This window comes from Ranitomeya imitator, chromosome 10, assembly GCF_032444005.1.
Source record: "Ranitomeya imitator isolate aRanImi1 chromosome 10, aRanImi1.pri, whole genome shotgun sequence".
Taxonomy (NCBI): domain Eukaryota; kingdom Metazoa; phylum Chordata; class Amphibia; order Anura; family Dendrobatidae; genus Ranitomeya; species Ranitomeya imitator.
This window is the reverse complement of record NC_091291.1, coordinates 4,350,958-4,376,333: the sequence shown is the minus strand read 5'-3', so window position 1 is coordinate 4,376,333 and position 25,376 is coordinate 4,350,958. Positions and strand designations below refer to the sequence as shown.

General features: G+C 51.3%; 1 protein-coding gene across 8 annotated transcripts in view; it reads left to right on the top strand.

Annotated features, from left to right (window-relative positions):
- The window catches only part of ATP13A2 (ATPase cation transporting 13A2), a 41,713-nt gene that overhangs the window by 4,714 nt on the left and 11,623 nt on the right, over positions 1 to 25,376 (top strand). For 3 of the 8 annotated variants that reach the window (XM_069741913.1, XM_069741917.1, XM_069741912.1), the window contains exons 2-16: positions 20,045 to 20,121; positions 20,212 to 20,379; positions 20,451 to 20,509; positions 20,607 to 20,721; positions 20,834 to 20,913; positions 21,007 to 21,084; positions 22,059 to 22,128; positions 22,255 to 22,389; positions 22,507 to 22,573; positions 23,397 to 23,528; positions 23,619 to 23,786; positions 24,011 to 24,121; positions 24,642 to 24,688; positions 24,759 to 24,947; positions 25,038 to 25,244. In XM_069741913.1, the coding sequence (XP_069598014.1) occupies positions 20,045 to 20,121; positions 20,212 to 20,379; positions 20,451 to 20,509; positions 20,607 to 20,721; positions 20,834 to 20,913; positions 21,007 to 21,084; positions 22,059 to 22,128; positions 22,255 to 22,389; positions 22,507 to 22,573; positions 23,397 to 23,528; positions 23,619 to 23,786; positions 24,011 to 24,121; positions 24,642 to 24,688; positions 24,759 to 24,947; positions 25,038 to 25,244 (1,703 nt within the window). Of the gene's footprint in view, positions 1 to 92; positions 148 to 5,724; positions 5,840 to 20,044; positions 20,122 to 20,211; positions 20,380 to 20,450; positions 20,510 to 20,606; positions 20,722 to 20,833; positions 20,914 to 21,006; positions 21,085 to 22,058; positions 22,129 to 22,254; positions 22,390 to 22,506; positions 22,574 to 23,396; positions 23,529 to 23,618; positions 23,787 to 24,010; positions 24,122 to 24,641; positions 24,689 to 24,758; positions 24,948 to 25,037; positions 25,245 to 25,376 lie in introns of those variants that run through there. The other 5 variants (XM_069741920.1, XM_069741919.1, XM_069741914.1 and 2 more) reach the window with 4 other exon arrangements.

The following is a 25,376-nucleotide window of genomic DNA, read 5'->3' as shown; positions in this document are numbered from 1 at the left end:
CGAGGGGATAGCCACGCTGATGCCACGTCTGCTGATGCCACGTCTGCTGATGCCAGTCTGCTGATGCCACGTCTGCTGATGCCACGTCTGCCGATACCTGCCCGGACGCCGCCAATATCCGGCATTAATGGATGGAAGGGTCTGCAGGTATAATAGTACAGGAGATCTACAGTAATCCAGGGGATCTCTACACCTCCCACCACTCATCCCAGTGTAATCACCGTCCCCAGTAATGGCTGATAACAGGGAGTAATAGATGGTATTTGATGCAGATTGTGTGGCGGCCCTTTAAGGACACGTTTCTTTTTTTGATTACCGGAATGTTCCATCTTCTCAGGCTGCCCCCCCCCCCCCATCTTCGCTGATATGACTCAGTGGTGACATCACAACTACTGCTCGCTGCAGCCAATCACTGAGCCCCGTGGTCATGTTGATGTAGACAGTGTCAGACTGCTTGCGCTCTGTGATTGGCAGCAGCGGTCCTGTCCAGTGGTGGTGACATTACCGCTGCAGTCCTGTCAGCAGACACTGGGACCCAGCGCAGCGGCGGGGAGTGAGTACGGACCACTTTGTTTTGGGGTTAAGCCTTTGGGCAACAAACTGAGAAACTCTTTTAATTAAAAATAAAATGAGCTGGACCCCATGATCGAGGCGGCCGCACACCTGCCCCCCAGAGCGTATGGTGCGTGTCAGGGCGATCTCTCGGGAGGGGTGATGCATTGTATTCACAGCTTCCTCTTTCCTGGCAGTGCCCTCCCCAGCCGTCTGCTGCTCTCAGGGGCAGGCACTGCAATTGTTGGGTTTCTTAGACTGTCTTCCAGGACTTGTGCGCCGGGGGGGGGGAGGGGATTTGTGCCCCAGGACCTTTGCGCCCGGGGCGGGGGTTGTGCCCCAGGACATGTGCGCCTGTGGTGGGGGGTTGTGCCCCAGGACCTGGGCGCCCGGGCCAGGGGGTTGTGCCCCAGGACCTGGGCGCCCGGGCCAGGGGGTTGTGCCCCAGGACCTGGGCGCCCGGGCCAGGGGGTTGTGCCCCAGGACCTGGGCGCCCGGGCCAGGGGGTTGTGCCCCAGGACCTGGGCGCCCGGGCCAGGGGGTTGTGCCCCAGGACCTGGGCGCCCGGGCCAGGGGGTTGTGCCCCAGGACCTGGGCGCCCGGGCCAGGGGGTTGTGCCCCAGGACCTGGGCGCCCGGGCCAGGGGGGTTGTGCCCCAGGACCTGGGCGCCTGTGGCAAGAGGTGGTTGTGCCCCAGGACCTGGGCGCCTGTGGCAAGAGGTGGTTGTGCCCCAGGACCTGGGCGCCTGTGGCAAGAGGTGGTTGTGCCCCAGGACCTGGGCGCCTGTGGCAAGAGGTGGTTGTGCCCCAGGACCTGGGCGCCTGTGGCAAGAGGTGGTTGTGCCCCAGGACCTGGGCGCCTGTGGCAAGAGGTGGTTGTGCCCCAGGACCTGGGCGCCTGTGGCAAGAGGTGGTTGTGCCCCAGGACCTGGGCGCCTGTGGCAAGAGGTGGTTGTGCCCCAGGACCTGGGCGCCTGTGGCAAGAGGTGGTTGTGCCCCAGGACCTGGGCGCCTGTGGCAAGAGGTGGTTGTGCCCCAGGACCTGGGCGCCTGTGGCAAGAGGTGGTTGTGCCCCAGGACCTGGGCGCCTGTGGCAAGAGGTGGTTGTGCCCCAGGACCTGGGCGCCTGTGGCAAGAGGTGGTTGTGCCCCAGGACCTGGGCGCCTGTGGCGGGGGGAGGGTTGCGTCCCAGGACCTGAGCGCCTGTGGCGGGTGGAGGGTTGCGTCCCAGGACCTGTGCGCCTGTGGCGGGTGGAGGGTTGCGTCCCAGGACCTGTGCGCCTGTGGCGGGGGGAGGGTTGCGTCCCAGGACCTGTTCGCCTGTGGCGGGTGGAGGGTTGCGTCCCAGGACCTGTGCGCCTGTGGCGGGTGGAGGGTTGCGTCCCAGGACCTGTGCGCCTGTGGCGGGTGGAGGGTTGCGTCCCAGGACCTGTGCGCCCAGGGCGGGGGGTTGCGTCCCAGGACCTGTGGGGCGGGGGGTTGTGTTCCAGGACCTGTGCGCCCAGGGCGGGGGGTTGCGTCCCAGGACCTGTGGGGCGGGGGGTTGTGTTCCAGGACCTGTGCGCCTATGGCGGGGGGTTGTGTTCCAGGACCTGTGCGCCTATGGCGGGGGGTTGTATCCCATGACATCCAGTGACCACACAACGGTCCTGGGTCCAGCCTGGTGTCCTCCGTTGTCTGCTGGCCGGATCGTCGGCCTCTTCCGCCTGGTGCGCAGCGCTATACCTCGTACTGGCGGAGCACTGCGGTGCGCACATGGCTGGCGGTAATGCGATGATGAGCGGGTCGCCATGAACGGTGGCATCTGAGCTTTCACTTTAACATTTATTACTATCCATTCCTAGTGGGAAGACTTTGCCTTTAACCCTTGATAAAACCCTTCGTGCACAAGTGGGAGTGCGGGGTAATCAGCTGGTGAAAGCAGCCGCTGTCCCTTTAAGCCGTTTTCCGTCCTGTAATCCGCGAGATCCCGCTTCCTCCTCGCTCAGTAGATTTGGGTTAATGATTGACTGGCGGAAGCTCGTTATCGTCTCCGCGGGTCAGGAACACGTTATTAATGCCGCTGATTGGATAGTGAAGAACTCCTGCCACTGATTCCAGTCGCGGTCAGATTCTGGGGATCCTGTAGATCCTGTGGCGAGATCTGGTAATGGGGCCACCAGGGCCTGGGGGAGCACGGATGTAACATGTATGTGGGGGAATTCCAATCATCCGCTGGGGTCATGGACCTGACCCCACAATGATTCCTTCTGGATCTCGGATTCCTGACTGCGCTTTCTATGGGGGTCCGCTCAGCCGCCACAATCGGGGATGTCCGTCCCTATGGAAGGTGGGGGATAGCGTTTGTGCTCTGTACATGAACCCTCCAAAAGTGTTACCACCCCATAGTACCGACCTAAGGTTCAGGACCTGACGTCATGCCGACTACTGCGCCCGCTATATCTGCGGATACCTGATACAACCCTCAGCGTCCTCTGACAGAGAAGCCTGGGAGTGATAGTTATGTCTCCGCTAAGAATCCCTAATCCTGATCCGCTCCTCACTTCTAAAGTTATAACCAACCGCCATATACATCCCGAATAGTGTGAAAGGCAGACAAGACGCGATGACCAGATTATTCCGCCTATAGAATAGGGAGCAGTATCATAGTAGATATATTCTTGTACATAGGAGCAGTATTATAGTAGTTATATTCTTGTACATAGGGGGCAGTATTATAGTAGTTATATTCTTGTACATAGGGGGCAGTATTATAGTAGTTATATTCTTGTACATAGGGGCAGTATTATATCAGTTATATTCTTGTACATAGGAGCAGTATTATAGCAGTTATATTCCTGTACATAGGGAGCAGTATTATAGTAGTTATATTCTTGTACATAGGGGCAGTATTATAGTAGTTATATTCTTGTACATAGGGGCAGTATTATAGTAGTTATATTCTTGTACATAGGAGCAGTATTATAGCAGTTATATTCTTGTACATAGGAGCAGTATTATAGTAGTTATATTCTTGTACATAGGGGGCAGTATTATAGTAGTTCTATTCTTGTACATAGGGGCAGTATTATAGTAGTTATATTATTGTACATAGGAGCAGTATTATAGTAGTTATATTCTTGTACATAGGAGCAGTATTATAGTAGTTATATTCTTGTACATAGGAGCAGTATTATAGTAGTTATATTCTTGTACATAGGGGCAGTATTATAGTAGTTATATTCTTGTACATAGGAGCAGTATTATAGCAGTTATATTCCTGTACATAGGGAGCAGTATTATAGTAGTTATATTCTTGTACATAGGGGCAGTATTATAGTAGTTATATTCTTGTACATAGGGGCAGTATTATAGTAGTTATATTCTTGTACATAGGAGCAGTATTATAGCAGTTATATTCTTGTACATAGGAGCAGTATTATAGTAGTTATATTCTTGTACATAGGGGGCAGTATTATAGTAGTTCTATTCTTGTACATAGGGGCAGTATTATAGTAGTTATATTATTGTACATAGGAGCAGTATTATAGTAGTTATATTCTTGTACATAGGAGCAGTATTATAGTAGTTATATTCTTGTACATAGGGGGCAGTATTATAGTAGTTATATTCTTGTACATAGGGGCAGTATTATAGTAGTTATATTCTTGTACATAGGAGCAGTATTATAGTAGTTATATTCTTGTACATAGGAGCAGTATTATAGTAGATATATTCTTGTACATAGGGGGCAGTATTATAGTAGTTATATTCTTGTACATAGGGGCAGTATTATATCAGTTATATTCTTGTACATAGGAGCAGTATTATAGCAGTTATATTCCTGTACATAGGGAGCAGTATTATAGTAGTTATATTCTTGTACATAGGGGCAGTATTATAGTAGTTATATTCTTGTACATAGGGGCAGTATTATAGTAGTTATATTCTTGTACATAGGAGCAGTATTATAGCAGTTATATTCTTGTACATAGGAGCAGTATTATAGTAGTTATATTCTTGTACATAGGGGGCAGTATTATAGTAGTTCTATTCTTGTACATAGGGGCAGTATTATAGTAGTTATATTATTGTACATAGGAGCAGTATTATAGTAGTTATATTCTTGTACATAGGAGCAGTATTATAGTAGTTATATTCTTGTACATAGGAGCAGTATTATAGTAGTTATATTCTTGTACATAGGAGCAGTATTATAGTAGTTATATTCTTGTATATAGGGGCAGTATTATAGTAGTTATATTCTTGTACATAGGAGCAGTATTATAGTAGTTATATTCTTGTACATAGGAGCAGTATTATAGTAGTTCTATTCTTGTACATAGGGGCAGTATTATAGTAGTTATATTCTTGTACATAGGAGCAGTATTATAGTAGTTATATTCTTGTACATAGGGGCAGTATTATAGCAGTTATATTCTTGTACATAGGGGGCAGTATTATAGTAGTTATATTCTTGTACATAGGGGCAGTATTATAGTAGTTCTATTCTTGTACATAGGGGGCAGTATTATAGTAGTTATATTCTTGTACATAGGGGCAGTATTATAGTAGTTATATTCTTGTACATAGGGGGCAGTATTATAGTAGTTATATTCTTGTACATAGGGGGCAGTATTATAGTAGTTATATTCTTGTACATAGGGGGCAGTATTATAGTAGTTATATTCTTGTACATAGGAGCAGTATTATAGTAGTTATATTCTTGTACATAGGAGCAGTATTATAGTAGTTATATTCTTGTACATAGGAGCAGTATTATAGTAGTTATATTCTTGTACATAGGGGCAGTATTATAGTAGTTGTTATATTCTTGTACATAGGAGCAGTATTGTAGTAGATATATTCTTGTACATAGGAGCAGTATTATAGTAGTTCTACTCTTGCATGTAGGGGCGGTATTATAGCAGTCATGTTGTGGTCTCCTTTTCTCCTGCTGTGTACTGGTGTAATATACTTTCTCGGTGACGCTGGTGATCATGTCCTGGTCTTGGCTTGTATTTGCCAGGATTTGTGTCTCGGCCTCCTTTTCTTGCCCGCGTTCCTCCCTTCTGGTATCTGCATCTTTATACTCTGAGGTCAGATGGAAAAACCGGTTGTATTGCAGCTTTCCGTGGCTGCCATGTGGCGGTTTGAGCAGTGGGTGTGATCAGTCGCATTTCTTGTGTGCTCAGGTTGTCGCTGCAGTCTGACACCTGTTTCCCCGGAGCTGTGCAGCGCAGGTGGAGCAGAACCGTCGTGTCCCCGGCCGCCCACCAGTGATCCGTGTGATCGGCGGCTGACACAGGTGAGCGTGGACGGGGCGGTCGCACATCTGATACCGGAGGCGATGACTAGAACTCTGATGGTGACTTAGTATTTATTATATTTACATAGCGCCATCATATACCGCAGCGCTGTACAGACATCATCACTGTCCCCATCGGGCCTTACTTGTTACATTGCTTGTCACTATGTGTCTGGAGTGTTGGGGAAACACAAGAAACTCGGGGCGAACTTTGTGCCATAACATTTGCCCGGGTTTGTACGTTCTCCTTGTTTTTTTTGGAGTTTTCTCCGTGTTGATTGTGGGCCCCGATGGGGACAGTCTTACAGCGCTTCGGTATATGATGGCGCTATAAAAGTGAGTAAAACTTTAATGTTTGGGTGTAAGAGTGCCGGCCTGTATGAAGACTGTGGCCTCGGGATGGCCGGACTCGGGCTCTTAAGGGTCCTTCCAATGTGCCCCTCGGGGTCCTGCCAGCGACCTCGCTATATGGACTGATCTGTGCCATAAGCCCTCCGTCCTCTGCTGGAATCTGCATTATGGGCGACGTATAGACTGAGGCGGAGAGCAGGTAATGGCCTGGTATGTGCGTAGACCAGAAGTGTCAGCGGGCCAGGCCCTGCTACTTCATAGCCATACATTCAGGTCACGTTCCAATGCTGAGATGAATGCAGCCCGACAGCAATCTCCTCAATGGCGTCACGGATCACAGATTCCTGTAATATTAGAGTTCCCAGGATCCAATACAGAACCGTCACCAGCTCCGAGGAAGAGTAACCGGTATACCCCAGAGCTGCGCTCACTATTCTGCTGGTACAATCACTGTGTACATACATTACATTACTGATCCTGAGTTACATCCTGTATTATACTCCAGAGCTGCACTCACTATTCTGCTGGTGCAGTCACTGTGTACATATATTACATTAATGATCCTGAGTTACATCCTGTATTATACTCCAGAGCTGCACTCACTATTCTGCTGGTACAATCACTGTGTACATACATTACATTACTGATCCTGAGTTACCTCCTGTATTATACCCCAGAGCTGCACTCACTATTCTGCTGGTGCAGTCACTATGTACATACATTACATTACTGATCCTGAGTTACATCCTGTATTATACTCCAGAGCTGCACTCACTATTCTGCTGGTGCAGTCACTATGTACATTTATTACATTACTGATCCTGAGTTACATCCTGTATTATACCCCAGAGCTGCACTCACTATTCTGCTGGTGCAGTCACTGTGTACATGCATTACATTACTGATCCTGAGTTACATCCTGTATTATACCCCAGAGCTGCACTCACTATTCTGCTGGTGCAGTCACTGTGTACATACATTACATACATTACTGATCCTGAGTTACATCCTGTATTATACCCCAGAGCTGCGCTCACTATTCTGCTGCTGCAGTCACTGTGTATATACATTACTGATCCTGAGTTACATCCTGTATTATACCCCAGAGCTGCGCTCACTATTCTGCTGCTGCAGTCACTGTGTATATACATTACTGATCCTGAGTTACATCCTGTATTATACTCCAGAGCTGCACTCACTATTCTGCTGGTGCAGTCACTGTGTACATGCATTACATTACTGATCCTGAGTTACATCCTGTATTATACCCCAGAGCTGCGCTCACTATTCTGCTGCTGCAGTCACTGTGTATATACATTACTGATCCTGAGTTACATCCTGTATTATACCCCAGAGCTGCGCTCACTATTCTGCTGCTGCAGTCACTGTGTATATACATTACTGATCCTGAGTTACATCATGTATTATACTCCAGAGCTGCGCTCACTATTCTGCTGGTGCAGTCACTGTGTACCTACATTACATTACTGATCCTGAGTTACATCCTGTATTATACTCCAGAGCTGCACTCACTATTCTGGTGCAGTCACTGTGTACATGCATTACATTACTGATCCTGAGTTACATCCTGTATTATACCCCAGAGCTGCACTCACTATTCTGCTGGTGCAGTCACTGTGTATATACATTACTGATCCTGAGTTACATCCTGTATTATACCCCAGAGCTGCACTCACTATTCTGCTGGTGCAGTCACTGTGTACATACATGTATTATACTCCAGAGCTGCACTCACTATTCTGCTGGTGCAGTCACTGTGTACATACATTACATTACTGATCCTGAGTTACCTCCTGTATTATACCCCAGAGCTGCACTCACTATTCTACTGGTGCAGTCACTGTGTACATACATTACTGATCCTGAGTTACATCCTGTATTATATTCCAGAGCTGCACTCACTATTCTGCTGCTGCAGTCACTGTGTACATATATTACATTACTGATCCTGAGTTACCTCCTGTATTATACCCCAGAGCTGCACTCACTATTCTGCTGGTGCAGTCACTGTGTACATACATTACTGATGCTGAGTTACATCCTGTATTATACCCCAGAGCTGCGCTCACTATTCTGCTGGTACAATCACTGTGTACATACATTACATTACTGATCCTGAGTTACATCCTGTATTATACTCCAGAGCTGCACTCAGTATTCTGCTGGTGCAGTCACTGTGTACATAGATTACATTACTGATCCTGAGTTATATCCTGTATTATACTCCAGAGCTGCACTCACTATTCTGCTGGTGCAGTCACTGTGTACATATATTACATTACTGATCCTGAGTTACATCCTGTATTATATCCCAGAGCTGCACTCACTATTCTGCTGGTGCAGTCACTGTGTACATACATTACTGATCCTGAGTTACATCCTGTATTATACCCCAGAGCTGCACTCACTATTCTGCTGGTGCAGTCACTGGGTACATACATTACATTACTGATCCTGAGTTACCTCCTGTATTATACCCCAGAGCTGCACTCACTATTCTGCTGGTGCAGTCACTATGTACATTTATTACATTACTGATCCTGAGTTACATCCTGTATTATACCCCAGAGCTGCACTCACTATTCTGCTGGTGCGGTCACTGTGTACATATATTACATTACTGATCCTGAGTTACCTCCTGTATTATACCCCAGAGCTGCACTCACTATTCTGCTGGTGCAGTCACTGTGTACATACATTACATTACTGATCCTGAGTTACCTCCTGTATTATACCCCAGAGCTGCACTCACTATTCTGCTGGTGCAGTCACTGTGTACATATATTACATTACTGATCCTGAGTTACCTCCTGTATTATACCCCAGAGCTGCACTCACTATTCTGCTGGTGCAGTCACTGTGTACATATATTACATTACTGATCCTGAGTTACCTCCTGTATTATACTCCAGAGCTGCACTCACTATTCTGCTGGTGCAGTCACTGTGTACATACATTACATTACTGATCCTGAGTTACATCCTGTATTATACCCCAGAGCTGCACTCACTATTCTGCTGGTGCAGTCACTGTGTACATACATTACATTACTGATCCTGAGTTACATCCTGTATTATACTCCAGAGCTGCACTCACTATTCTGCTGGTGCAGTCACTATGTACATTTATTACATTACTGATCCTGAGTTACATCCTGTATTATATCCCAGAGCTGCACTCACTATTCTGCTGGTGCAGTCCCTGTGTACATACATTACTGATCCTGAGTTACATCCTGTATTATACCCCAGAGCTGCACTCACTATTCTGCTGGTGCAGTCACTGTGTACATGCATTACATTACTGATCCTGAGTTACATCCTGTATTATACCCCAGAGCTGCACTCACTATTCTGCTGGTGCAGTCACTGTGTACATACATTACATACATTACTGATCCTGAGTTACATCCTGTATTATACCCCAGAGCTGCGCTCACTATTCTGCTGCTGCAGTCACTGTGTATATACATTACTGATCCTGAGTTACATCCTGTATTATACCCCAGAGCTGCGCTCACTATTCTGCTGCTGCAGTCACTGTGTATATACATTACTGATCCTGAGTTACATCCTGTATTATACTCCAGAGCTGCACTCACTATTCTGCTGGTGCAGTCACTGTGTACATGCATTACATTACTGATCCTGAGTTACAGCCTGTATTATACCCCAGAGCTGCGCTCACTATTCTGCTGCTGCAGTCACTGTGTATATACATTACTGATCCTGAGTTACATCCTGTATTATACCCCAGAGCTGCGCTCACTATTCTGCTGCTGCAGTCACTGTGTATATACATTACTGATCCTGAGTTACATCATGTATTATACTCCAGAGCTGCGCTCACTATTCTGCTGGTGCAGTCACTGTGTACCTACATTACATTACTGATCCTGAGTTACATCCTGTATTATACTCCAGAGCTGCACTCACTATTCTGCTGGTGCAGTCACTGTGTACATGCATTACATTACTGATCCTGAGTTACATCCTGTATTATACCCCAGAGCTGCACTCACTATTCTGCTGGTGCAGTCACTGTGTATATACATTACTGATCCTGAGTTACATCCTGTATTATACCCCAGAGCTGCACTCACTATTCTGCTGGTGCAGTCACTGTGTACATACATTACATTACTGATCCTGAGTTACATCCTGTATTATACTCCAGAGCTGCACTCACTATTCTGCTGGTGCAGTCACTGTGTACATACATTACATTACTGATCCTGAGTTACCTCCTGTATTATACCCCAGAGCTGCACTCACTATTCTACTGGTGCAGTCACTGTGTACATACATTACTGATCCTGAGTTACATCCTGTATTATATTCCAGAGCTGCACTCACTATTCTGCTGCTGCAGTCACTGTGTACATATATTACATTACTGATCCTGAGTTACCTCCTGTATTATACCCCAGAGCTGCACTCACTATTCTGCTGGTGCAGTCACTGTGTACATACATTACTGATGCTGAGTTACATCCTGTATTATACCCCAGAGCTGCGCTCACTATTCTGCTGGTACAATCACTGTGTACATACATTACATTACTGATCCTGAGTTACATCCTGTATTATACTCCAGAGCTGCACTCACTATTCTGCTGGTGCAGTCACTGTGTACATAGATTACATTACTGATCCTGAGTTATATCCTGTATTATACTCCAGAGCTGCACTCACTATTCTGCTGGTGCAGTCACTGTGTACATATATTACATTACTGATCCTGAGTTACATCCTGTATTATATCCCAGAGCTGCACTCACTATTCTGCTGGTGCAGTCACTGTGTACATACATTACTGATCCTGAGTTACATCCTGTATTATACCCCAGAGCTGCACTCACTATTCTGCTGGTGCAGTCACTGGGTACATACATTACATTACTGATCCTGAGTTACCTCCTGTATTATACCCCAGAGCTGCACTCACTATTCTGCTGGTGCAGTCACTATGTACATTTATTACATTACTGATCCTGAGTTACATCCTGTATTATACCCCAGAGCTGCACTCACTATTCTGCTGGTGCGGTCACTGTGTACATATATTACATTACTGATCCTGAGTTACCTCCTGTATTATACCCCAGAGCTGCACTCACTATTCTGCTGGTGCAGTCACTGTGTACATATATTACATTACTGATCCTGAGTTACCTCCTGTATTATACCCCAGAGCTGCACTCACTATTCTGCTGGTGCAGTCACTGTGTACATATATTACATTACTGATCCTGAGTTACCTCCTGTATTATACCCCAGAGCTGCACTCACTATTCTGCTGGTGCAGTCACTGTGTACATATATTACATTACTGATCCTGAGTTACCTCCTGTATTATACTCCAGAGCTGCACTCACTATTCTGCTGGTGCAGTCACTGTGTACATACATTACATTACTGATCCTGAGTTACATCCTGTATTATACCCCAGAGCTGCACTCACTATTCTGCTGGTGCAGTCACTGTGTACATACATTACATTACTGATCCTGAGTTACATCGTGTATTATACCCCAGAGCTGCACTCACTATTCTGCTGGTGCAGTCACTGTGTACATACATTACATTACTGATCCTGAGTTACCTCCTGTATTATACCCCAGAGCTGCACTCACTATTCTGCTGGTGCAGTCACTGTGTACATATATTACATTACTGATCCTGAGTTACCTCCTGTATTATACTCCAGAGCTGCACTCACTATTCTGCTGGTGCAGTCACTGTGTACATACATTACATTACTGATCCTGAGTTACCTCCTGTATTATACCCCAGAGCTGCACTCACTATTCTGCTGGTGCAGTCACTGTGTACATACATTACATTACTGATCCTGAGTTACCTCCTGTATTATACCCCAGAGCTGCACTCACTATTCTGCTGGTGCAGTCACTGTGTACATACATTACATTACTGATCCTGAGTTACATCCTGTATTATACCCCAGAGCTGCACTCACTATTCTGCTGGTGCAGTCACTGTGTACATACATTACATCACTGATCCACGTTGGTGACGCCCCTTTTCCCTGCTCTCGTGCTTTACACTGCTGCGCTGATCTCTGTACCTGGCGTTGCTCCTGTTCTGTTTCTTACTCCGGTTTCCTCTCCTGATATCGGCTGAATTATGACCGGACTCCGTGCAAACAGACGTCACTGCTGTTATCACAGGGAGGGTCCTGTGGACGTCCCCAGTGCACACAGCGCAGGATGCTGGGACTTGTAGTACTCACCTGCTGTCATCACAGGGAGGGTCCTGTGGACGTCACCAGTGCACACAGCGCAGGATGCTGGGGCTTGTAGTACTCGCCTGCTGTCATCACAGGGAGGGTCCTGTGGACGTCCCCAGTGCACACAGCGCAGGATGCTGGGACTTGTAGTACTCACCTGCTGTTATCACAGGGAGGGTCCTGTGGACGTCCCCAGTGCACACAGCGCAGGATGCTGGGACTTGTAGTACTCGCCTGCTGTCATCACAGGGAGGGTCCTGTGGACGTCCCCAGTGCACACAGCGCAGGATGCTGGGACTTGTAGTACTCGCCTGCTGTCATCACAGGGAGAGTCCTGTGGACGTCCCCAGTGCACACAGCGCAGGATGCTGGGACTTGTAGTACTCGCCTGTTGTTATCACAGGGAGGGTCCTGTGGACGTCCCCAGTGCACACAGCGCAGGATGCTGGGACTTGTAGTACTCACCTGCTGTTATCACAGGGAGGGTCCTGTGGACGTCCCCAGTGCACACAGCGCAGGATGCTGGGACTTGTAGTACTCACCTGCTGTCATCACAGGGAGGGTCCTGTGGACGTCCCCAGTGCACACAGCGCAGGATGCTGGGACTTGTAGTACTCACCTGCTGTTATCACAGGGAGGGTCCTGTGGACGTCCCCAGTGCACACAGCGCAGGATGCTGGGACTTGTAGTACTCACCTGCTGTCATCACAGGGAGGGTCCTGTGGACGTCCCCAGTGCACACAGCGCAGGATGCTGGGACTTGTAGTACTCGCCTGCTGTTATCACAGGGAGGGTCCTGTGGACGTCCCCAGTGCACACAGCGCAGGATGCTGGGACTTGTAGTACTCGCCTGTTATCACAGGGAGGGTCCTGTGGACGACCCCAGTGCACACAGCGCAGGATGCTGGGACTTGTAGTACTCGCCTGCTGTCATCACAGGGAGGGTCCTGTGGACGTCCCCAGTGCACACAGCGCAGGATGCTGGGACTTGTAGTACTCGCCTGCTGTCATCACAGGGAGGGTCCTGTGGACGTCCCCGATGCACACAGCGCAGGATGCTGGGACTTGTAGTACTCGCCTGCTGTTATCACAGGGAGGGTCCTGTGGACGTCCCCAGTGCACACAGCGCAGGATGCTGGGACTTGTAGTACTCGCCTGCTGTTATCACAGGGAGGGTCCTGTGGACGTCCCCAGTGCACACAGCGCAGGATGCTGGGACTTGTAGTACTCACCTGCTGTTATCACAGGGAGGGTCCTGTGGACGTCCCCAGTGCACACAGCGCAGGATGCTGGGACTTGTAGTACTCGCCTGCTGTTATCACAGGGAGGGTCCTGTGGACGTCCCCAGTGCACACAGCGCAGGATGCTGGGACTTGTAGTACTCGCCTGTTGTCATCACAGGGAGGGTCCTGTGGACGTCCCCGATGCACACAGCGCAGGATGCTGGGACTTGTAGTACTCGCCTGCTGTCATCACAGGGAGGGTCCTGTGGACGTCCCCAGTGCACACAGCGCAGGATGCTGGGACTTGTAGTACTCGCCTGTTGTTATCACAGGGAGGGTCCTGTGGACGTCCCCAGTGCACACAGCGCAGGATGCTGGGACTTGTAGTACTCACCTGCTGTTATCACAGGGAGGGTCCTGTGGACGTCCCCAGTGCACACAGCGCAGGATGCTGGGACTTGTAGTACTCGCCTGCTGTTATCACAGGGAGGGTCCTGTGGACGTCCCCAGTGCACACAGCGCAGGATGCTGGGACTTGTAGTACTCGCCTGCTGTTATCACAGGGAGGGTCCTGTGGACGTCCCCAGTGCACACAGCGCAGGATGCTGGGACTTGTAGTACTCGCCTGCTGTCATCACAGGGAGGGTCCTGTGGACGTCCCCAGTGCACACAGCGCAGGATGCTGGGACTTGTAGTACTCGCCTGCTGTCATCACAGGGAGGGTCCTGTGGACGTCCCCAGTGCACACAGCGCAGGATGCTGGGACTTGTAGTACTCGCCTGCTGTCATCACAGGGAGGGTCCTGTGGACGTCCCCAGTGCACACAGCGCAGGATGCTGGGACTTGTAGTACTCGCCTGCTGTTATCACAGGGAGGGTCCTGTGGATGTCCCCAGTGCACACAGCGCAGGATGCTGGGACTTGTAGTACTCGCCTGCTGTTATCACAGGGAGGGTCCTGTGGACGTCCCCAGTGCACACAGCGCAGGATGCTGGGACTTGTAGTACTCGCCTGCTGTTATCACAGGGAGGGTCCTGTGGATGTCCCCAGTGCACACAGCGCAGGATGCTGGGACTTGTAGTACTCGCCTGCTGTCATCACAGGGAGGGTCCTGTGGACGTCCCCAGTGCACACAGCGCAGGATGCTGGGACTTGTAGTACTCGCCTGCTGTTATCACAGGGAGGGTCCTGTGGATGTCCCCAGTGCACACAGCGCAGGATGCTGGGACTTGTAGTACTCGCCTGCTGTCATCACAGGGAGGGTCCTGTGGACGTCCCCAGTGCACACAGCGCAGGATGCTGGGACTTGTAGTACTCGCCTGCTGTTGTCACAGGGAGGGTCCTGTGGACGTCCCCTGTGCACACAGCGCAGGATGCTGGGACTTGTAGTACTCGCCGGATGCAGTCGTTGTAGTGAGGCCGGATCGGATGTGATGATTGGATTAGTGGTCGCTGATTATGGAAGTCGCGCCCGGATCATGAAGCGGAGCCTCGTGCCCTCCCCTGTGATGACTCGCTGAGGAGCCATTGCTCTCTGTTATCAGCCATTCTGACCACAGAGATACTACTCTGCTTGTGAGGAGGATGCAGATCCCTCGCGGACTACAACCCTCAGCATTCTCTGTCTGGGTCCTCGGCGCGTTCTTTGTTCCTTTCTGGACTTCACTCCTGATCACTGGTGTCCGCAGCGGCGAGATGTGCGCAGACTATTGCTCTCTGGTATCAGCCTTTATAGGGTCTCCCTGTATTTGCTGCACAGGTGATTCAGTTCCTTGCTCCGCTGTTGCTCTCTGGTATCAGTCTTTATAGGGTCTCCCTGTATTTGCTGCACAGGTGATTCAGTTCCTTGCTCCGCTGTTGCTCTCTGGTATCAGCCTTTATAGGGTCTCCCTGTATTTGCTGCACAGGTGATTCAGTTCCTTGCTCCGCTGTTGCTCTCTGGTATCAGCCTTTATAGGGTCTCCCTGTATTTGCTGCACAGGTGATTCAGTTCCTTGCTCCGCTGTTGCTCTCTGGTATCATTCTTTATATAGTCTCCCTGTGTTTGCTGCACAGGTGATTCAGTTCCTTGCTCCGCTGTTGCTCTCTGGTATCAGTCTTTATAGGGTCTCCCTGTATTTGCTGCACAGGTGATTCAGTTTCTTGCTCCGCTGTTGCTCTCTGGTATCAGTCTTTATAGGGTCTCCCTGTATTTGCTGCACAGGTGATTCAGTTTCTTGCTCCGCTGTTGCTCTCTGGTATCATTCTTTATAGGGTCTCCCTGTATTTGCCGCACAGGTGGTTCAGTTTCTTTCTCCGCTGTTGCTCTCTGGTATCATTCTTTATAGGGTCTCCCTGTATTTGCCGCACAGGTGATTCAGTTCCTTGCTCCGCTGTTGCTCTCTGGTATCAGTCTTTATAGGGTCTCCCTGTATTTGCTGCACAGGTGATTCAGTTCCTTGCTCCGCTGTCGCTCGCTGGTATCATTCTTTATAGGGTCTCCCTGTATTTGCTGCACAGGTGATTCAGTTCCTTGCTCCGCTGTTGCTCTCTGTTATCAGTCTTTATAGGGTCTCCCTGTATTTGCTGCACAGGTGATTCAGTTTCTTGCTCCGCTGTCGCTCTCTGGTATCATTCTTTATAGGGTCTCCCTGTATTTGCCGCACAGGTGATTCAGTTCCTTGCTCCGCTGTCGCTCTCTGGTATCAGTCTTTATAGGGTCTCCCTGTATTTGCTGCACAGGTGATTCAGTTCCTTGCTCCGCTGTTGCTCTCTGGTATCAGTCTTTATATGGTCTCCCTGTATTTGCTGCACAGGTGATTCAGTTCCTTGCTCCGCTGTTGCTCGCTGGTATCAGTCTTTATATGGTCTCCCTGTATTTGCTGCACAGGTGATTCAGTTCCTTGCTCCGCTGTTGCTCTCTGGTATCATTCTTTATATAGTCTCCCTGTGTTTGCTGCACAGGTGATTCAGTTCCTTGCTCCGCTGTTGCTCTCTGGTATCAGCCTTTATATGGTCTCCCTGTATTTGCTGCACAGGTGATTCAGTTTCTTGCTCCGCTGTTGCTCTCTGGTATCAGTCTTTATAGGGTCTCCCTGTATTTGCTGCACAGGTGATTCAGTTCCTTGCTCCGCTGTTGCTCTCTGGTATCATTCTTTATATAGTCTCCCTGTGTTTGCTGCACAGGTGATTCAGTTCCTTGCTCCGCTGTTGCTCTCTGGTATCAGCCTTTATATGGTCTCCCTGTATTTGCTGCACAGGTGATTCAGTTTCTTGCTCCGCTGTTGCTCTCTGGTATCAGTCTTTATAGGGTCTCCCTGTGTTTGCTGCACAGGTGATTCAGTTCCTTGCTCCGCTGTTGCTCTCTGGTATCAGCCTTTATAGGGTCTCCCTGTATTTGCTGCACAGGTGATTCAGTTCCTTGCTCCGCTGTTGCTCTCTGGTATCATTCTTTATATAGTCTCCCTGTATTTGCTGCACAGGTGATTCAGTTCCTTGCTCCGCTGTTGCTCTCTGGTATCATTCTTTATAGGGTCTCCCTGTATTTGCTGCACAGGTGATTCAGTTTCTTGCTCCGCTGTTGCTCTCTGGTATCAGTCTTTATAGGGTCTCCCTGTATTTGCTGCACAGGTGATTCAGTTTCTTGCTCCGCTGTTGCTCTCTGGTATCATTCTTTATAGGGTCTCCCTGTATTTGCCGCACAGGTGGTTCAGTTTCTTTCTCCGCTGTTGCTCTCTGGTATCATTCTTTATAGGGTCTCCCTGTATTTGCCGCACAGGTGATTCAGTTCCTTGCTCCGCTGTTGCTCTCTGGTATCAGTCTTTATAGGGTCTCCCTGTATTTGCTGCACAGGTGATTCAGTTCCTTGCTCCGCTGTCGCTCGCTGGTATCATTCTTTATAGGGTCTCCCTGTATTTGCTGCACAGGTGATTCAGTTCCTTGCTCCGCTGTTGCTCTCTGTTATCAGTCTTTATAGGGTCTCCCTGTATTTGCTGCACAGGTGATTCAGTTTCTTGCTCCGCTGTCGCTCTCTGGTATCATTCTTTATAGGGTCTCCCTGTATTTGCCGCACAGGTGATTCAGTTCCTTGCTCCGCTGTTGCTCTCTGGTATCAGTCTTTATAGGGTCTCCCTGTATTTGCTGCACAGGTGATTCAGTTCCTTGCTCCGCTGTTGCTCTCTGGTATCAGTCTTTATATGGTCTCCCTGTATTTGCTGCACAGGTGATTCAGTTCCTTGCTCCGCTGTTGCTCTCTGGTATCAGTCTTTATATGGTCTCCCTGTATTTGCTGCACAGGTGATTCAGTTCCTTGCTCCGCTGTTGCTCTCTGGTATCAGTCTTTATAGGGTCTCCCTGTATTTGCTGCACAGGTGATTCAGTTTCTTGCTCCGCTGTCGCTCTCTGGTATCAGTCTTTATAGGGTCTCCCTGTATTTGCTGCACAGGTGATTCAGTTTCTTGCTCCGCTGTTGCTCTCTGGTATCAGCCTTTATAGGGTCTCCCTGTATTTGCTGCACAGGTGATTCAGTTCCTTGCTCCGCTGTTGCTCTCTGGTATCAGCCTTTATAGGGTCTCCCTGTATTTGCTGCACAGGTGATTCAGTTCCTTGCTCCGCTGTTGCTCTCTGTTATCAGCCTTTATAGGGTCTCCCTGTATTTGCTGCACAGGTGATTCAGTTCCTTGCTCCGCTGTTGCTCGCTGGTATCAGTCTTTATGGGGTCTCCCTGTATTTGCCGCACAGGTGATTCAGTTCCTTGCTCCGCTGTTGCTCGCTGGTATCAGTCTTTATAGGGTCTCCCTGTATTTGCTGCACAGGTGATTCAGTTCCTTGCTCCGCTGTCGCTCGCTGGTATCAGTCTTTATAGGGTCTCCCTGTATTTGCTGCACAGGTGATTCAGTTCCTTGCTCCGCTGTTGCTCTCTGTTATCAGTCTTTATATGGTCTCCCTGTATTTGCTGCACAGGTGATTCAGTTTCTTGCTCCGCTGTTGCTCTCTGGTATCAGTCTTTATAGGGTCTCCCTGTATTTGCTGCACAGGTGATTCAGTTCCTTGCTCCGCTGTTGCTCGCTGGTATCAGTCTTTATAGGGTCTCCCTGTATTTGCTGCACAGGTGATTCAGTTCCTTGCTCCGCTGTTGCTCTCTGTTATCAGTCTTTATATGGTCTCCCTGTATTTGCTGCACAGGTGATTCAGTTTCTTGCTCCGCTGTTGCTCTCTGGTATCAGTCTTTATAGGGTCTCCCTGTGTTTGCTGCACAGGTGATTCAGTTTCTTGCTCCGCTGTTGCTCTCTGGTATCAGTCTTTATAGGATCTCCCTGTATTTGCCGCACAGGTGATTCAGTTTCTTGCTCCGCTGTTGCTCTCTGGTATCAGTCTTTATATGGTCTCCCTGTATTTGCTGCACAGGTGATTCAGTTCCTTGCTCCGCTGTTGCTCTCTGGTATCAGTCTTTATAGGGTCTCCCTGTATTTGCTGCACAGGTGATTCAGTTCCTTGCTCCGCTGTTGCTCGCTGGTATCAGTCTTTATAGGGTCTCCCTGTATTTGCTGCACAGGTGATTCAGTTCCTTGCTCCGCTGTTGCTCTCTGGTATCAGTCTTTATAGGGTCTCCCTGTATTTGCTGCACAGGTGATTCAGTTCCTTGCTCCGCTGTTGCTCTCTGTTATCAGTCTTTATAGGGTCTCCCTGTATTTGCTGCACAGGTGATTCAGTTCCTTGCTCCGCTGTTGCTCTCTGGTATCAGTCTTTATAGGGTCTCCCTGTATTTGCCGCACAGGTGATTCAGTTCCTTGCTCTGCTGTTGCTTGCTGGTATCAGTCTTTATATGGTCTCCCTGTATTTGCTGCACAGGTGATTCAGTGTCTTGCTCCGCTGTTGCTCTCTGGTATCAGTCTTTATAGGGTCTCCCTGTATTTGCTGCACAGGTGATTCAGTTTCTTGCTCTGCTGTTGCTCTCTGGTATCAGTCTTTATAGGGTCTCCCTGTATTTGCTGCACAGGTGATTCAGTTTCTTGCTCCGCTGTCGCTCGCTGGTATCAGTCTTTATACGGTCTCCCTGTGTTTGCTGCACAGGTGATTCAGTTCCTTGCTCCGCTGTCGCTCGCTGGTATCAGTCTTTATAGGGTCTCCCTGTATTTGCTGCACAGGTGATTCAGTTCCTTGCTCCGCTGTCGCTCGCTGGTATCAGTCTTTATAGGGTCTCCCTGTGTTTGCTGCACAGGTGATTCAGTTTCTTGCTCCGCTGTTGCTCGCTGGTATCAGTCTTTATAGGGTCTCCCTGTGTTTGCTGCACAGGTGATTCAGTTTCTTGCTCCGCTGTTGCTCTCTGGTATCAGCCAGTTGCAGGGTTCTCCGCACTCACACTATGGGCTTTGTGTTCGCAGATAGCAGCGAGCTGCTGGGCAGCCGGCAGAGCAGCGGCTACGGGACGGTGCCGGTGTGGACCCCGAAGCCTCGCATGGTGAGTGATACTGGGGGGCGACAGTGTACGGTGAGCGCGCCCCCGTAGCCGGTGACTGACCCGCCCTGTGCGCCCCCTTTCTTTTTGCAGGAGCTTTGTGGGTACTGCAGAGTAAGATGGCGCACGGTTGTCTGCTACGTCCTCTGCGTCCTCGCCCTGGGGCTCCCCCTCATCCTCTTCCACTGGAAGCCTCGACTCCTCGTCCTGGCCACCCGCCGCCGCTGCTCCCTGGCCGAGGCCGACACGCTGGTGGTGAAGGTAAGTGGCCGTCACTGTGGGGGGTCCTGCCTGTCGCCCCCGTGGGGTAACGCCGCCGTCTGTGCTTTCAGGATGTCTTCGGTCAGATCTGCATTGTGGAGGTGCGGGAGGAGCGCGGCGTGGATCCCAGGTGCGTCTGTAGCACTACACAACCTATATGGCGGCACAGTTGTGGGCGTGCGGAGGTAAAGCGCGTCCATCGGGGATAATATGTCTGATGTGCACAGCCTGCAGGTGGACAACGCCGGGCAGCTGGGGTCCGCAGCGGGGGGCAGCGTGGCTCTCGCAGTTGGGGAAGAGGAGGACTTCAAGGACACGATTCAGCTGCACCACAAGGAGGAGGTGAGGAGCCGCCGTCATCCACAGCTGTCCCAATATCATCAATGTGTGAATTATTGGGGTCTTGTGCCCCCTCGGGTCTGCGTGTCAGTAACGCCGGGTGTGCGGTTTTCAGGCGAACATCCTGCGATACTTTGTGTTCGAGGGGATGCGCTACATCTGGAGACCGGCGGCCATGGCCTTCATAAAAGTCAGGTAAGGTGGTCGGGGGGCTCCCTGTAGACTTCATGCTACTATGACAGGTCTTCTGGTCACACGGGAAATTACTGCAAATATTTCTGCTCGCAGTTCACTGGACGAAGGGTTAACGTGCGGAGAGGTTCATAAGTATAAGTCCGGCCTCAGCCAATCAGATCGCGATAACAGGTGAGCGGCGGGACCCGGGGAGGAGGCTGTGGGCCTCGGGGAGGAGGCTGTGGGACTCAGGGAGGAGGCTGCAGGCTATGGAGAGGAGGCTGTGTGCCTCGGGGAGGAGGCTGCTGGACATGGGGAGGAGGCTGCAGGACCTGGGGATGAGGCTGTGGGCCTCGGGGAGGAAGCTGCTGGACCTGGGGAGGAGGCTGCGGGACCTGGGGAGGAGGACTGCTGTATCGGAGAGGAGGCTCTGGGCCCCGGGGAGGAGGCTGTGGGCCCCGGGGAGGAGGCTGTGGGACTCGGGGAGGAGGCTGCAGGCTATGGAGAGGAGGCTGTGGGCCCCGGGGAGGAGGCTGCTGGACCTGGGGAGGAGGACTGCTGTATCGGAGAGGAGGCTCTGGGCCCAGGGGAGGAGGCTGTGGGCCTCGGGGAGGAGGACTGCTGCATTGGAGAGGAGGCTGCGGGACCTGGGGAGGAGGGCGTCTGTATTGGAAAGGAGGCTGCGGGCCCTGAGGAGGAGGCTGTAGGCCCCGGGAGGAGGGCGGCTGCATTGGAGAGGAGGCTGCATTGGAGAGGAGGCTGTGGGTCTTGGAGAGGAGGACGGCTGCATCGGAGAGGAGGCTGCGGGCCCTGAGGAGGCGGCTGCGGGACCTGGGGAGGAGGGCGTCTGCATTGGAAAGGAGGCTGTAGGCCCCGGGGAGGAGGCTGTGAACCCCGGGAGGAGGGCGGCTGCATTGGAGAGGAGGCTGCGGGCCCTGAGGAGGAGGCTGTGGGCCCTGGGAGGAGGGCGGCTGCATTGGAGAGGAGGCTGTGGGACCTGGGGAGGAGGCTGTGGGCCCCGGGAGGAGGGCGGCTGCATTGGAGAGGAGGCTGTGGGACCTGGGGAGGAGGCTGTGGGCCCCGGGAGGAGGGCAGCAGTGCTAGAGAGGAGGCTGCGGGCTTCCTTTGTCCTTTATGAACCATTGACTCCATTTTCTTTCCCCCAGGAAGCTGATCTATGGTCCTAATGAAATTGACGTCCCCGTTAAATCCTACGGGCAGCTTCTAGTCGACGAGGTGAGTTCTGCTCCGCTGCTCGTGATCCCGGAGTGCCGACTTCCCTGCGCCTCGTGCCCGCTCTCGTCCAGGCTGTGTCCGGCGCCATCTTTCCCCCACGTTCGGTGATTGTGTCTCTCCTGCCAGGTCCTGAATCCCTTCTACATCTTCCAAGTGTTCAGCGTGGTGCTGTGGCTGTGTGAGGGATATTACTACTACGCCGGCTGCATCATCGTCATCTCCGTCATCTCCATCACCATCTCGCTGTACGAGACCAGGAAGGTGAGGTCACCGCTGCCTCCATCCCCTCCGCAGGCGGTATATTATATACCCCGATAATCAGATGGGGAATCGTTCTGCCGCTTCACATCCCACAATGCATTGCTCCTGTCTCCCCAGCAAAGTGTCACCCTGCACAATATGGTGAAGCTGGCGGTGAGCGTGACCGTGCGAAGAGCGACCGGAGGTGAGTGCCCATCCTACATAGTGTGAAGGATGCGAGGGCGGCTGCAGGACAGGTGTGGGGGTGCACAGGTACGCAGCTTGCACAGTGGGGACGCAGGCACCGGTGTAGGGTCTGGATTGAGCTGCTGCAAACACGGATTTAGGGTCTCAATTGGGAGGCCGCAGGCACTGGTGTAGGGTCCAAATAGCAGCTTGGGTGCAGGTTCTATATGGCGGCGCAGGTGTAGATTGTGGATGGCGGTGCCGCAGGTGTGGGAGTATTGTTCGGATGGTGGCATCCCAGACCCAGGAGTATGGTCTGGATGGTGGCGTCCCAGGCGCAGGAGTATGGTCTGGATGGTGGTGCCCCAGGCGCAGGAGTATGGTCTGGATGGTGGTGCCCCAGGCGCAGGAGTATGGTCTGGATGGTGGTGCCCCAGGCGCGGGAGTATGGTCCGGATGGTGGTGCCCCAGGCGCGGGAGTATGGTCCGGATGGTGGCATCCCAGGTGCAGGAGTATGGTCTGGATGGTGGCATCCCAGGTGCGGGAGTAGGGTCTGGATGGTGGCATCCCAGGTGCGGGAGTATGGTCCGGATGGTGGCATCCCAGGTGCGGGAGTATGGTCCGGATGGTGGTGCCCCAGGCGCGGGAGTAGGGTCCGGATGGTGGTGCCCCAGGCGCGGGAGTAGGGTCCGGATGGCAGCTCCACAGGGTGGTATGATGGTGCACAGGTGTAGGTGTTGCGTGGTGGCGGCTCAGGTGTGGGGTGTGTAGCTGCGGACCGTGCTGCTCCACCATTGTGTGTGAGACCTGAATCTTCATCATCCCCTTCTCTCGTTCTCAGAAGAGCTGATGGTGAACTCCATGGATCTGGTTCCCGGTGACTGCATCCTCCTTCCTCCGGGGGCGCTGTTGATGCCGTGTGACGCCGCCCTGCTGTCCGGGGAGTGTATGGTGAATGAGAGCATGCTGACCGGTGAGTGGCCGCCGTCTATCCCCCGCCGTCACAAGACTTCATTATACTGCATACAATGCTCCCTTTTGATATTTATTTTTTTTTTTAAAGGTGAAAGTGTGCCCGAAATGAAGACCCCCTTACCTGACGGCCCCTCTACAGCGGATACACCTTACTCCTCGGACGCCCATCGCCGCCATACTTTATTCTGTGGAACCCAAATCCTCCAGGCCAAGAGCTACGTGGACAAGGAAGTCACCGCCGTTGTCGTAAAGACGGGTATGACATGAGGACCCGCCATCAGTGATGGAGGAAAAAGGGAATTATTGTTATGGGTCAGACGGCAGGAGACTACAGCCGGGAATCGTTACACCCGTGTGATCCTCCAGAGCTGCGCTCCTCCAGAGCTGCGCTCCTGTGTCCAGAGATGGACGTTCTGTTACATCCACTTTACATGTTTTCAGACTTGTAAATCTTTTGTTGTTTTTCTTTTTTCCTTTTAGGCTTTTGCAGTGTGAAGGGAAATCTCATCAGCTCCATCCTGCACCCCAAACCCATCCGCTTCAAGTTCTACCGGGACTCCCTCTGGTTTGTCCTTGTCTTGGCCGTATTCGGTGAGGGTTCAGCACTAAATATGCTGCCGGTCCCTGCACCCCCCTTTGATTAGCAGCCGTGGTGCCGGTCCCTGCACCCCCCTTTGATTAGCAGCCGTGGTGCCGGTCCCTGCACCCCCTGTTGATTAGCAGCCGTGGTGCCGGTCCCTGCACCCCCCTTTGATTAGCAGCCGTGGTGCCGGTCCCTGCACCCCCCCTTTGATTAGCAGCCGTGGTGCCGGTCCCTGCACCCCCCGTTGATTAGCAGCCGTGGTGCCGGTCCCTGCACCCCCCCTTTGATTAGCAGCCGTGGTGCCGGTCCCTGCACCCCCTGTTGATTAGCAGCCGTGGTGCCGGTCCCTGCACCCCCCTTTGATTAGCAGCTATGGTGCCGGTCCCTGCACCCCCCTTTGATTAGCAGCCGTGGTGCCGGTCCCTGCACCCCCCTTTGATTAGCAGCCGTGGGGTAGAATACATCCGTTACTCTCTGTCCTGGGTGTCTGGTTCCAGATCTGATCACTTTCTCCCGCTTTTTTTGCAGCCATCATTGGCACCATCTACAGCATCATCCTCCACCTCTTGTATAAGGTAGGTGTCCTGTGCCGCCCGCCGGTGCCCCTGGCACGTGACGCTGATCCCCTCCCTGTCTCCTGGGCAGGCTGCCGTCTCTGAGATCATTATAAAAGCCCTGGATGTCATCACGATCATTGTGCCACCTGCTCTTCCGGCCGCCATGACAGTAGGAACGATTTACGCCCAGAGCCGGCTGAAGAAGAAGGGCATATTCTGCATCAGCCCCCCACGCATCAACGTCAGCGGCAAGATCAAGATGGTCTGCTTTGATAAGGTACGCTTTTTTTTTTTTTTGTCAGTTCGGATTTATGAGCGGAGTTGTCAGGGGGTCAGTATAAATTCTCACCCTTTTGGCTGCCCACAGACCGGGACCCTCACTGAGGAAGGCCTGGATGTTTGGGGTGTCGTCCCCCTGGAGAACATCAGCTTCCTGCCGATCGTCCACGACGCGCGTTCCCTCCCCGATGGTCACTTGTTGTATTCTCTGGCCTCCTGTCACGCCGTCACTCTCCTCGGCGGGCAGCCTATTGGTGACCTGATGGATCTGAAGATGGTGGAGTCTACAGGCTGGGTGAGGATCCGGGGTCCCGCGTGTGTGACCCCTGAAACTTCTCATTATAACGGGCCGATGCCCAAAGCTCGGTTCTCCTATAATGAACAGTTCTGCGACTTCCTCCATGTTTCTGCTTGCTGTCAATGAATG